The sequence below is a fragment of the Ruditapes philippinarum genome, unplaced genomic scaffold (genome assembly GCF_026571515.1).
Source record: "Ruditapes philippinarum isolate M1 unplaced genomic scaffold, ASM2657151v2 ctg77_1_1_1_1, whole genome shotgun sequence".
Classification (NCBI taxonomy): Eukaryota; Metazoa; Mollusca; class Bivalvia; order Venerida; family Veneridae; genus Ruditapes; species Ruditapes philippinarum.
Genome location: NW_026864370.1, coordinates 66421 through 81036, shown reverse-complemented (window position 1 = coordinate 81036; position 14616 = coordinate 66421). Strand labels below are relative to the sequence as shown.

Genomic DNA, 14616 nt, shown 5'->3' with positions numbered 1-14616 from the left:
CCCCCCCCCCCCCCCCCAAAAAAAAAAAACAAATCACAAGAAAACATGAAACTATTCTACTTATTACACACGCATATAACACAAAATGGTCTCCGTCACATAACAATTATTGAGCAAAATCATAATTTACACATACCAGTGTTTCCAAAAATTAATACAGCATTTGCCATTCTCCTGGGTCCGATATGGTTCCAATACATTCACTCAGTAACAAGATGTAAATGATATAGGCCTAAAATATAAAATCTACCCCCACAAATCTGCTAAAAATAGGTCTGTTGAAATTTCCTGATTTTTAAAATTTGACCTTGAAGATAAAGATTATTAAGAGGTTAAATGTCAAGGTCATTATCTGATTTGAAGGAATAAAGATTGTGTTCATTTGAATTTTGTGCCAGATGATAAAGTATAAAGAATGTCATTGCCAAAATTAACATTGTTTACTGTTGTTCCCGCAGTCAAAATTTTTTTTTTTTTAAATCCCCATCCCACGTGACCCTTGATATATTAGGCAATGCAGATGCATTAAGGCCTGGGCCATAACTCAACTGACATGATTTCACCTTTCCTTATATTCTAGCTTAAAGGCACATTATGCCTCAGAAATTTATATTCATAAAATTCTTTTAAAATATCAAACTGTATGGAATAATGTTTTAATAATGGATTTAGAGCATGTTATTTGTTAAAATACTGACAAAAGGTGTGCTGATTTTGTAGTAATGTGTCATAAAGGTAGCAAAATGTGAACAAAGTAGTATTTCAATTGCCATACAAAAATACTAATCCACTATAATTATAGCAATTGCCAGCAAAGCTTACGAAGTAAATATACTTCATCTATAAGGCAAATGAGTAATAATAACAAGATACCAAAAGAAATAAAAATGATAGCATTTCTGAGGCATAATGGGCCTGTAAAAACTACAATGTCACATGTATATTATACTGTGGTTACCCCTACCAAAAAGTTTTTTCACGATTTAAATCAAAGTCATATAAACTAGATATCCCTGCAATAATCACTGTAGAATTACAATTTAGACCAATCAGCATATGATATTGAATGACTGTACGTTCAATACTGAATTTATTGAACAAGTTGAAAAGAACTATATTATGTGCACTTCAGGCAAGTTATATTACTTTATTCAACAAGTCAGATAAACTAGTCAGTAATGAAGCTCAATGACTGAATACATAGAGGATATTGAATGAGTGTAAGTTCAATACTGAATTTATTGCACGAGTTGAATAAAATTATATTATGCGAGCCTCTGGCGAGCATAATATTATTTTATTCAACGAGTGCAATAAATTCAGTAATGAACTTACACGAATTTAATATTCTATTTATCACATACTCAAAATAAAGACAGTTTAAAGTGAAATAAGAGTCATTTTTCATTGACGCGCCTATAGTTTAACGCTAACATTTAGCGCGTCTTTACACTATGTTTGTTAACGCTAATGACGTCACGTCAAAATATATGCACGGCCGTGCAATACCATATTTACGGAGTCGCAAAATCGGCACGGGTGTGTGATAAAATAATATTCTATTTATCACATAAATAAAAATATGATTTGTTTCCCATATAAAAAATTATAATTTTTCATTAACCTGATCTTAGTGTAATGCTAACATTAAACATGTCTTCATTTTAAAAAATTAATAAAATCATATCAAAATTCATGCACAGCAAAGAAATACCATTTCCCAAAGTCACATAAGTGGCAAAGAGAATTTATGATTTAGGTATGCAATATTGCATAATTGCAAGCCAAGCCGAGGCTGTAAACCATGTAATACTGGTTAACCTGATGGATTTGCCTTTATGTCGCTTCGACACATGCTAAAACAAAACAATTTAACATAAATTTTAACATAAATAAAGCATAATCTTTTTGTTAATAAAGAGTGCAGGTTTTATACAAGAGCCCCACATGTGGTGTGAATTCTCGTCTGTTAAGGGGCAACCAATTTTGACAAAAAGTTAAATAGGGGCACAAGTGAAAAATATAGCTTTTAGAATTATGTCCTTTGTCTAACAAATGAACTTTGTCCTGATAAATAAGTATTCCAAGATTTAAGCTGATAACTTTTATAATGTTTGAATAATGGGCTACAATAAAGTTTATGCATGACAACGAAGCAACGATCATAAAATCTTGACTTTTTCTTCAGAGACCTGCTAAACATGACATCCAATTTTTTTTACACTATGGCACATTTTTCTTGCCTCGGAATGTTAATTGTAGAAAAAAACATTCTTTATTTTTATTAAAGGTAAATTCATGTAAGACATCTATTAAAATCACTGTAGATATCTTCACAACACAATTTTTCATTAAGAATATGATTTGATAAACTTTCTTATGTTTTCATACGGACAACAAAATTTGTTTTACCTGTATCAATAATTATCAACTTCTGCAGTGTACATTTTTTGACAACTATATTCCTCAAAATTAACATTATGAAGTTTTAATGTTAAAACATACATGTTAGAAGTTTAATAATAATATTTTCTTCAATAAATTCCAGTACAATATTCATAATACAAATAATGGAAAATTGGTGATTCAGAATTATTTTTTTTCATGACTCGTAAGAACTTTCAGTACAACGTACAGAACAGTTTCATTTGAATTTTGAATTTATCAAATTCTATATTCTATTCAAAGTTGCGCTATATTTGACAGTAAATATAAGTAAATAACAATATTAATATCTCATTTATATAAAATTTAAAACACAAAAAGTGACAACAATATCAGGTGATAAATAAATTATCAAGCAAGCATAGAAATACTAAATCTAAGTTAAAAGCTTACGTTTTTCACAAATAAAAACAGAAAATCTTAAGCAAAACTTAAATAAACCAGAATAATCATTATGCAAGTTTTCTTGGCTAGTTAAGAATATATATACAATTAATCTATTTCTACAAAACTTCCCAAAACAATAAGATTGTTTGAACTACAAATTACAGGCACCCTTTAAAATGGGCATGTTTTTTTTATCTTATGTTAATCAATGAAATAGTTTATTTTCATTGGTAAAATATAATTGATATGGCTCACTGCACAATGAAATTTTACTGTTTTTCATAAAATAACATAATGAAAAGGAAACTTTGGTTGCTTTTTGTAAATATAATATATTCTTTACTTTGAAAAGATAATTTTCATATTTCATGGCAACTGTATATATTGCTTGTAAAAAATATTTAGAATATTTCACTATGCAATGAGAAATAGTAAAAATTCAACCAAAGCAAAAAGTTTCCATAGTTATCACAGTGTAACAATAAAATAAGTTTTAAAACCATCTAATGAATCCTAAACATATCTCTTTAACCTGCTTAATTTGTTGAATGAACTTGTCAAACTTTTATTTTTGGAACTGTCCATTATCAATTTTAGGGATTTCAACATAAAATAAGTAAACAAAAAGGAAAAGTTTTTAAAGCTGAGACTGGCTATTGACATGAGGTCAAAGGCTGATAATTTTTAATTCCAGCAGGTTAAGGGTTAAAAAACCCGCAATAAACATTGATGCTTGAAAAATTTCTGCAAAAAAATTCATTCTATAAAATGGCCGTCATTCTTCAATATTTTTCTATTATTCTGTCAATAATTTTCCAATTTGATTTCCATTATTTCTTTTAACTAATGAGATTCTTCAACCAAATCTTCTTACTTAAACTATAATACCAGGATATTTACTTATATATGTATTCGTTTATACTTTCTTAAACATTATGTTACACTAAAATTGTTATCAAAAAGTCTATTTTTAAAACAAGATTTCATTGCAAAGTTAAACCAAGATGAACTCATTTCGAAACGGTTAGTTTTTTCGGTCTCCAAGCAGACGTAGTATGTGAAGGAACAAGTTGAGGATGTCGAGATACAGGTTAATGGCGGCCATGATGTATTCTTCCGCCGAAAGCTTGTGCATCATCATATGGGTGTCAAACACGATAAACATGGAGAACAAAATAGCGCCACCTGCCGAGATCAATCTGTCAACAATGTCCACAGGGATGAGTATCTGAAATACATATTACATAATGTATAAATCAGTAATTGATTATATTAATTGTCAGAAATATTTAACAATTTATAGCATGCTACAATACATGTATTTTAATGATAATTGACCATATACTAGTTGGCAATTAGTTAATAAATGTTTGCACATCATGTAACAATATCAAATTGTATTTTTGCTTGTTTTTGCCAATTAAGTTTTGATAGATCATATTTGTTTGATCATTGATCATACTTGATTTAAGAATCCATTTCAGTGATGATTTTTCAATAAGTTCATGGGAGGACGCTTGTCTTTTTGATATCATGTGACAGAACTCAGCTTCCCCACACACAAAGATGTGGCAATATAAATTTGAAGTAAATCTGACGAGTATCTTTTGCAGAAAGGACTGTTGTCTACACACCATGTCTGGGTGGTACATCCTTAAAGTATTTAGCTCATCATGAACTTTCAGGTCTTTTTCATTAATATTTTGGCCAATTATCATATTTTGCTTCTGATGCTTTTCAGGAATTAGTTCAGTTATAGTGATTAAGAGTTGTGTATGGAAGTCAAAATACTTCTTTAATTACTTTTTGCTACTTATAAAAAAAAATCACATTCAGCACTACTTTCTTTAGGTGACAAGCATCTAACATATGCTTAAACCATTATTTAAATGTTAAAAAATTCATATTTGCCTTTTCTAAATAAGGAAAAAATAATTCCTTTCTGAGGAATAATGTGCCTTTAAAGATAATTGTAGCAGTTTTAAATTATTACCTGAATAAGCATAGCCAAGATCAATACCCAGAGACAAGCAAACAATCTGAAATTATAAAACAATTGTTCAGTTATAATTTTCTATAACATAATCTACTGCAAATGTGTGTTTTAAATAGAGGATATTAAATGAGTGTAAATTCAATACTGAATTTATTCAATGAGTTCAATAAATTCAGTAATGAACTTAAACAAACTTAATATCCTATTCATTACATACCAAAAATAACGATCGTTTGAAGTGAAAAAGAACCATTTTTCATTGATGCGCCTAGAGAATCACACTAACAGTTTACACGTCTTAACATATGTTTGTATAACGCAAATGAAGTCACATCAAAATATATGCAAGGCCGTACAATACCAAAAGTGGCATTGGTATGTGATAAAGCCATTTAATAAGAATGATACTATACTGCTGTAATAATACTTTGATGATGCGTCATTTGTGTTGCGTTAAAGCATGCTTATGTTTGTGTTACACTTTAGGCGTGTCAATGAAACAAGAGCTGTCACAGGAGACAGCGAAGCTCGACTAATAAAATACTGGACGCAGTAAGGAGGACAAAACTATGAAAGAAAAATCCATTATGTATAATTATGTATTAAGTTATAGAAAAAAAAATAACATTTGTTAACATTAATTCCAAGATCAAGGGGAATAATTCTAGAAATAGTCATGCTAGAGTTATGGACCTTGTCACACAACATTTGTGTAATGATAAGAAATATATATTTGAAGTTTGAAGTAGATACCTTAAAAAGTAAAGAAGTTATTATATTTCTTAAAGAAAATCCTAAGTTCAAAGACAGATAAATCTGTAAATATTGCTTCAAGAGTTATGAACATTGTCACATAAAATGTAATTGATGATAAGGAATAAGTATTTGAAGTTTGAGGTAGATACCTTTAAAAATAAAAAAGTTATAATAAAAAATAACATTTTTCTAGTAAAAAAATCTAAGTTTATGGAGAGATAATTCTTGCAATATTGGTGCTAGAGTTATGAACCTTGTCACATAAGATGTGAATGATGATAACGTAAATATATTTGAAGTATGAAGTTGATCCCTTTAGAAATAAATAAGTAACAGTAAAAAATAATATTTTTTATGGAAAATTCTAAGTTCAAATGGAGATAAATCTAAAAATATTGGTGCTAGAGTTATGAACCTTGTCACATAAGATGGGGATGATGATAACGTAAATATATTTGAAGTATGAGGTTGATCCCTTAAGAAATAAAGAAGAAACAGTAAGAAATAGTATTTTTTGAGGAAAATTCTAAGTTCAAGGGGAGATAAATCTGAAAATATTGGTGCTAGAGTTATGAACCTTGTCACATAAGATGGGGATGGTGATAAGGTACATATATTTGAAGTATGAGGTTGATCCCTTAAGAAATAAAGAAGTATCAGTAAAAAATAGTATTTTTTAAGGAAAATTCTAAGTTCAAGGGGAGATAAATCTGAAAATATTGGTGCTAGAGTTATGAACCTTGTCACATAAGATGTGGTTGATGATAAGGAACATATATTTGAAGTTTGAAGTTGATACCTTAAGAAATGACAAAGTTATAGTGAAAAATATTTAACTGCACCAAAACTTTAATCTAAAATCTGGACGCGGACGCCGACGCGAGTAGGACAGCTCTTCATATACTTCGTATAGTCGAGCTAAAAATGACTCTTTTTTACTGAAAACTGTTCTTATTTTGGACATGTGATAAATAGAATATTATATTCATGTAGATTCAATACTGAATTTATTGAACTTGTTGAATAAAACAATATTATATTCGCAAGAGGCTCGCATATACATTTAGTTTTAAACCTAAACTCATTCAAAGCCATATGTCAATGGACTTTGAAAATATTTGAACTATTACAAAAACTTTAACGTAAATTCTAAGTCGAAAAAGGGCATAATTCTGTCAAAATGCTTGATAGAGTTACCTCCTCTTGTCTACAGGTTGGGGTCATGATGGTGAACAAGTGTGCAAAGTTTCAAAGCCATATGTCAATGGACTTTGAAAATATTTGAACTATTACAAAAACTTTAACGTAAATTCTAAGTCGAAAAAGGGGCATAATTCTGTCAAAATGCTTGATAGAGTTACCTCCTCCTGTTTACAGGTTGGGGTCATGATGGTGAACAAGTGTGCAAAGTTTCAAAGCCATATGTCAATGGACTTTGAAAATATTTGAACTATTACTAAAACTTTAACGTAAATTCTAAGTCGAAAAAGGGGCATAATTCTGTCAAAATGCTTGATAGAGTTACCTCCTCTTGTCTACAGGTTGGGGTCATGATGGTGAACAAGTGTGCAAAGTTACAAAGCCATATGTCAATGGACTTTGAAAATATTTGAACTATTACAAAAACTTTAACGTAAATTCTAAGTCGAAAAAGGGGCATAATTCTGTCAAAATGCTTGATAGAGTTACCTCCTCCTGTCTACAGGTTGGGGTCATGATGGTGAACAAGTGTGCAAAGTTTCAAAGCCATATGTCAATGGACTTTGAAAATATTTGAACTATAACAAAAACTTTAACGTAAATTCTAAATCGAAAAAGGGGCATAATTCTGTCAAAATGCTTGATAGAGTTACCTCCTCCTGTTTACAGGTTGGGGTCATGATGTTGAACAAGTGTGCAAAGTTTCAAAGCCATATGTCAATGGACTTTGAAAATATTTGAACTATTACAAAAACTTTAACGTAAATTCTAAGTCGAAAAAGGGGCATAATTCTGTCAAAATGCTTGATAGAGTTACCTCCTCTTGTCTACAGGTTGGGGTCATGATGGTGAACAAGTGTGCAAAGTTTCAAAGCCATATGTCAATGGACTTTGAAAATATTTGAACTATTACAAAAACTTTAACGTAAATTCTAAGTCGAAAAAGGGGCATAATTCTGTCAAAATGCTTGATAGAGTTACCTCCTCCTGTCTACAGGTTGGGGTCATGATGGTGAACAAGTGTGCAAAGTTTCAAAGCCATATGTCTATGGACTTTGAAAATATTTGAACTATTACAAAAACTTTAACATAAGTGGTTACGCCGACGCCGACGCTCGGGTGACTGCAATAGCTCTACTTATTCTTATCGAATAGTCGAGCTAAAAAGGGGCATAATTCTGTCAAAATGCTTGATAGAGTTACCTCCTCCTGTCTACAGGTTGGGGTCATGATGGTGAACAAGTGTGCAAAGTTTCAAAGCCATATGTCAATGGACTTTGAAAATATTTTAACTATTACAAAAACTTTAACGTAAATTCTAAGTCGAAAAAGGGGCATAATTCTGTCAAAATGCTTGATAGAGTTACCTCCTCCTGTCTACAGATTGGGGTCATGATGGTGAACAAGTGTGCAAAGTTTCAAAGCCATATGTCAATGGACTTTGAAAATATTTGAACTATTACAAAAACTTTAACATAAGTGGTTACGCCGACGCTCGGGTGACTGCAATAGCTCTACTTATTCTTATCGAATAGTCGAGCTAAAAACAATCTTTAGACTAACAGGCAAACCAATAGAGAAATACAACAAATTTAATATAACATTTCTTGACATACCCTGCACCCCATGAGCTGAAGTCCCTTTTACTTTGTAGTGTGTAAACTGTCAGGGCTACAGTGACTGCTAGTGTCAGAGCCAGTGCTTCTATCACTACCATTTTATCATACTTAGCCACTGAAAATTACAAAATTAAATATTCATCACATTACAAAATTACATAATTAATCATTACACCAAAATTTGCCTAACTTTCCTGCAAGACCATATTAAAATCCATACATGAATGCCAGAGTTGTCAGCAAGACAAAATGCAGGACAGGCATCGTCAGAAATGAACATTTTTGTGTCTACCACCATTCTTTGATCATGCAAAGTTTAAATAAATTCTACTATACACTTATGTCTGTATGTAACTGTAGCATACACCTTTAGAAGCTACAGAACAAGTAGATTTACTGTTACAGTGTTACCTATTGTCTCCATAGCCATCTATGTATCTAGAAGTGAGATGAGACACCTGTAGAGATGGTTCCATTAAAAAGCCAGGTTGAATTAAAACCTATGTTATAGTTTCTCAAAAATACTATAACAATGAAATGAAAAGGGTAAATTCAGAATATGATCATGAATAGATCATATTTTAAGGTGTAATTAATTTGAGCCGTGTCATGACAAAACCAACATAATGCGTTTGCGACCAGTATGGATCCAGACCAGCCTGCGCGTCCGTGCAGTCTGATCAGGATCCATGCTGTTCGCTATCAGTTTCTCTATTTGCAATAGGGTTGGTAAGCGAACAGCATGGATCCTGATCAGACTGCGCGGATGCGCAGGCTGGTCTGGATCCATGCTGGTCACAAACCCATTATGTTGGTTTTGTCATGACGCGGCTCATTTGGGCAAGTGAAACTTACCAACCACTCCTACAGTGAGACTTTCCAACACTGTCTGTAACAAAGAAACAAAGTAAAATTACAGGTATTATTGAAAACTGAGTGGACTCTTCTTGTAAGTCTTAGTTTTTTTCACATGATTAAATGATTTAAGCTGTGCATACTAGTAAAATATCACAATTTCTCTTTTTTCAACACCTTACTTTGCAAAAGATACTTTTTAGAACAAATCACTGTTTTGGTAATCTAAATAATTCAACTGTGGTAGAAGATGTTTGTTTCTTGTTTCTTTTGGTTGGGACACACTAAAGTTCATATATATAATATGGCTATTTTTCAGGATTTTTTTTCCTAGTTTTACAAAATAATAAAAGTTCATCAAAATAACCATCTTTCCTGGATAACTATCCATAACCTTCAAATTTCTACCCAAGAGAGCTACTACTAATCCAACATGATTTAGGATTAATAACTGATCCCTAGTCTTGTTGGTTCAAAACCCTTTCAGGGACAAGCCATTGTTTTCTTCAGCAAGAACTATACACTAACTGCTTAGTATTAGTTAGTTACAAAGACGGATTTGAGAGCGTGTTTATAATCTTATAGCTTTATCAAAAAAATTGTGTATGTATACTTACAAAAACTGCCAGTAGAATATAGTTTGTAGGGGTCTCTTGTCTTTTGACCATCAGTGCAAACAGAGTACCAAGCGTCCCAATAAAGGCAATTAACATCACTGATGGACTGTAAAATATTATCTTATGGTATTAATTTAATTTTCATAAAGATAAAGTGCAGCATTAGAAATTCTGTTAATGATGCATAGTCAACAGAATGAATGTGTATAAAGCTATATCTAATGAAATATTTTATAAGAATTAACAAACAGAAAATTATGTTATTTCATAACCTTATGATTCTCGCTTAGAATTTTACCAGTGTCCCGTCATCATAATAAGGCCGGGGTACAACATTCAGTTTACACATGCACACTTTGATCCAAACTCTTAATTTAATAAATAAGAGATAAAATTTGCCTCTTTATACAATTAAGAAGGGCATTTTTTTTAATTGGAAGGATTTCATAGGTTCGACAAAAGACACTAAATAATAATTAAAAACCCAAGATTATTTAAAAAAAATCACAGTCTCTTAAACTCTCTTTCAATCCAAAGTTTACAACCGCCTGAGTTAAACATTACCTACTTCTTTTTCCTGGCCATAAGAAATATGTCATAGTCACTCATTAACTTACTTTTTTGAGAGGTAAAAGTTGAAGTCCTCATTGATGTAACAAGCAAAGCTAACAAGTGTGGTAACTAAAAGTTGTGCAGTAACAATTCCATAAACCTTTCTCAGAAACCCTGTCAATTAAACAAAATATGGTGTCATCAACATAATTGTTATTATAACAAAACTAAAATGAAATTTAGATATACATTTTACTTTATGAATGACCATAGGCGCTAGATATATACTATCAAAATATAGTCAATATATGCTTAATACAATGCATTCTTTACATAGAAGTGTACACAGGTATATCGATGATGTCTCTAACGCCTGTGTGAATGACACAACATAGTCAAAATAATTTGCCATTACAGTTTATGTCATTGTTTATTTAAGTGAACAAATTAAAAAATTATGTCACAGCTGTAAAACTATCCATTCATTGTATACCATAGGTAACAAAATATACGAACCAAGCCTGATTGACACATGGGCTGTTGCAACATTGGTCCCATACATGAAGTCATCTACAATAGATGGCTGGCCAGTTTTTGCCGACATTTTCTTTACTGTTTGAGTATACTACCTTGAAATAGAAACAAAAAAATTACATGATGGGAAGGAGCAACCCAGAAAGTATAAAATAAGTTAATTAACATATAATTTTTAAATAAACATTAGTTCATGTATAAACTAAAAAGCATTCAAAATAATAAATTGATATCAATTATGATAAAAAAAAATTGTAAAGAACTGTGGTATTGTGAATATGCAAAATATTTCCTTTAATACAATGTATAACTAGGATGCATGACTTGTATGTTTTATAAACTACTTTTCTAGAAAACTTAACCCTGCCCAGACTTAAACAATAGTCTGTCAGAGACTTTATACAAATCCTTTTGTAATTAATGTTCAACCTTTCTGTCTTATTCATATTTTAATGTCTTTTTGCAATAAATGGCTGGCTAAATTTGTTGTGCCAAGTCTTGAACAGAATGTGCAAAATTAATAATAAAAATTTAAACCTTATCTGAAATTGAATGGTTTTATTGGTTATTGAAATATATGCTAACTGGAATTTATTTGAAGTATTCTGAATTCTCACATAATTTCAATGAGCAAATAATATTTGTAGCAAGTATCTTACTCAAAGACAAATGTTTTAATAAGCTTAGCAGAAAAAAAGTAACTATCTGTTTTCATTTAACATTTCCCCAAAGGCTAAGTTGTCTTTCACATTTTATAATACCCAACAAATAAAATTTTTTGAAAAGCCTACATGTATATAACAATAATAAAAGGAATGCATTGTCTGTTTTTTATAGATCCCTAAAGTTCATATGCAACAAAGAAATATAGCAACATGATAAGAGGGGATTATGATTCTAAAGCTTCTTTAGCATTCGTTAACTTTTTTCAGTGAAAGAAGAAAATTTATATAGTATTTGCCAATCTAGGAACTGGATAAGATCAGATCAGCAATACTCATTATGTACAAAGTTATCACGGAATTGAATTTGTATGATGTCGTCATAACATGTCTTCACAATATAAATTAAAATAGATAGCTGGTATTCATTTAGAGTGCTATCAATGAACAAAGTTTTGATTGAGATAACTAAATCAATATATATGGCTAATGACTTTTTGAAAAACTGAAAGATGTTCTGATTTTAACTGTATAAATCAATTCAAACTTGCAACAGTGTTGCTGATATATTTTCATGCGTAAAAATGACAGCTCAAATAAGGAGTGACACTGTGACAATTGGAAAAATCATTTAGTTAAATGGGTCAAACCATTCATGGATGATTCATGCATAATTAAATAGGCTACAGAACAGTATTCTAGGAGTCCAGGAGTTAGACCTCAGTCAGGCTGCACATTTTTTCTCACCGAAAGCTCTGTAAGTGTGACATTATCAGAATTGATGGTGGTGTTGGTGGTAGTTTTCACTCCGGATCACGGCAGAAAGCAGACAATGAATTTACCTAAACATAGTTCAGCCACCGCATCTTTCCTGAGCAGGCTGTCAAGCAGTTTACCAGGAATCCGGGTCAGCTTGGCCCTAAAACGTACCCGGCCCCCGAGTCAGCTCGGCCCTATTCCAACTCGGCACGGGTCAACTCGGCCCACTTTTCAATTATTAATATTTAGGTTTGTGTTAACACTATTTATTGTAATTATTGTAATTATTTATGATACAGGATTGACAGTTTCGAACTAGCAGCAGACAAGCTTTTCTTATCAGTAGAATTACGAGTAAAGATAACTGATTGCGTATCTCACTGTATTTCTACATATTTAACTTCTGTTCTGTTCTTTATTACTTTAACTAGATAATGCACAGACAAGGTCTTTCTATTTGATAGAAGAAAAAAACGTATGACACGTGCAAATGAATTTCGGCAGCAATCAATGCGCTTATAAATACGGAAGATTAAATTAGAAGCTTATGATATTAAGTAAACACAATTTTGTTTCATTTTTTTTTTAAATATTACTTTACAAACAAAATGCATCTAAGGAAACACATTTTATTAGAATCTAGATCTATATTAATTTTATTGAATCTGCAAGACAGATAAATAACATTTTTTCTAAATATACTTTATTTCAGAAGAAGTACAATGTATAATTATATAATAATAAGATATTTATTATTATTCATTTAAATTAACAACATGCAAAGCAAATTTAAAACATTATACATATTACACTAGATGCCTTCACTATTGCAATGAACTGATTATCTCTGTACATTCTAGAGCAGAGGTACAGTGCGAATGACTGTAGAAAGGATGTCATGATCAATCACAATGAAAGTGACCTGCACCATCTGGGAATCAAACACAGGTCACCCAAATGACTGTCCAACGCTCTATCTATTGAGCTAACTGGACGGCATGTTTTCAGCATTGATACCAAACTTTATCCTAATATGAAAAAGGCAAAGCCTCAAAGCGAGCTCAATGTACTTTTTACGAATAATCGCTCATTTTTATTTCAAATGCAGTAACGAGTGCGTGTGACGTCACACGTACTGTGTTAAATATGGCTCCGCCCCTGTCGTGAAATGAATAACGAGTTTTGAAAACGTTGATAAAACGTTGTTTATTTTATTTCACTCTATATATTTTCAAGCCAAATAAAGATTATTTAAAGTGAAATAAATGTAAAACTTAAAACGTTTGCGACATTAAAATAGCGTACTTGATTTGTTTGTTTTGCACGTGCTGTTTGGCGCTACATTGTGACGTCACGTAAACAATACTTTAAACGTCTGTACAGCGTTAACGACTGAATAAAAGATATTGGTGTTCGGATTCATTTTCTTAGTTAGACCATTTTCTTTCATTCTAGATAGTTGTCACAACAAAAGTCTACAAAAAATTGTTTTTATTTATCAGATTTCAAACAAAATGGCGCCTTCGATTTTCATTTTTTATACACAGCTTCCGTTATTCTGGTTCCCTGTCCAATTATGGTTCCCATAAATGTGCGTGAGTGACCAGTCTACACATCCGTTTTCAGTCAGAATTCCTCAGTTTTTATCGTTATCTTTTAATTCGAAAGGTTGCGATGTGTCCAATTCGGTACTTTGGACGAAAGTTTTCAAAACCATCACTTAGCAGGTACTCGCGTTACCGTAAAGCTCGCTTTGCGAGCAGGCCCTTCGGGCCAGCTCGTTGAGCTCGCTATAAATAAGACTTTGAACTCAAATAATTAGCAAATCACGTGATCTATCCTCTTCTATGGCAATCTATGCTATGGTTCATTTCGATTTTTCTTTTGTTTACAGTTTAAGCTTTCTTTTTCCAATGCCCATACCATTGGTTGTACTTTTCATTTCAGTTAAGTAAATCTAGACTCATCATGAAATAATAAACAGTCAGATATATATTTTTACATTACTGATTAACAATAGAAATTAACAGATGACATACTTAAATTGTATATAGCACTACCAATTTATCTCGACTTTGTCACGTAAATAGGTAAATATAGATACACTTTTGACAGGAAGTGCCCAACAACACCAATATTTTCCGGAAGTAGAATTAAAATAGATTCTGAAAACAACAAGCTTGTTATTTCGTATTAGCTATTTCGAACTTGAATAACATTAAAATATTTCATGT

The 14616-nt window shown here is 31.4% G+C and overlaps 1 protein-coding gene across 1 annotated transcript; it reads right to left on the bottom strand.

Moving 5' to 3' along the window:
- Positions 1-876: 876 nt before the first annotated feature.
- LOC132725367 (protein lifeguard 4-like) lies at positions 877-14558 on the bottom strand. The gene is made up of 8 exons (XM_060710467.1): positions 14422-14558; positions 10944-11056; positions 10493-10601; positions 9876-9981; positions 9259-9292; positions 8401-8518; positions 4826-4871; positions 877-4060 (listed from the first exon to the last, which is right to left on the bottom strand). The coding sequence occupies exons 2-8, from the start codon at positions 11029-11031 to the stop codon at positions 3857-3859; spliced, it is 705 nt and encodes a 234-aa protein (XP_060566450.1). The 5' UTR covers positions 11032-11056; positions 14422-14558; the 3' UTR covers positions 877-3856.
- Between the last annotated feature and the right edge of the window lie 58 nt (positions 14559-14616).

What these genes read in the sequence shown, in the direction of transcription:
- LOC132725367 (XM_060710467.1), bottom strand. Translation starts at nt 11,031, where the DNA reads ATGTCGGCAAAAACTGGCCAGCCATCTATTGTAGATGACTTCATGTAT. An exon ending in CCATGTGTCAATCAGGCTTG is followed by an intron (nt 10,602 to 10,943) that starts GTTCGTATATTT and finishes TTTAATTGACAG; the next exon opens with GGTTTCTGAGAAAGGTTTAT. An exon ending in AACTTTTACCTCTCAAAAAA is followed by an intron (nt 9,982 to 10,492) that starts GTAAGTTAATGA and finishes AATATTTTACAG; the next exon opens with TCCATCAGTGATGTTAATTG.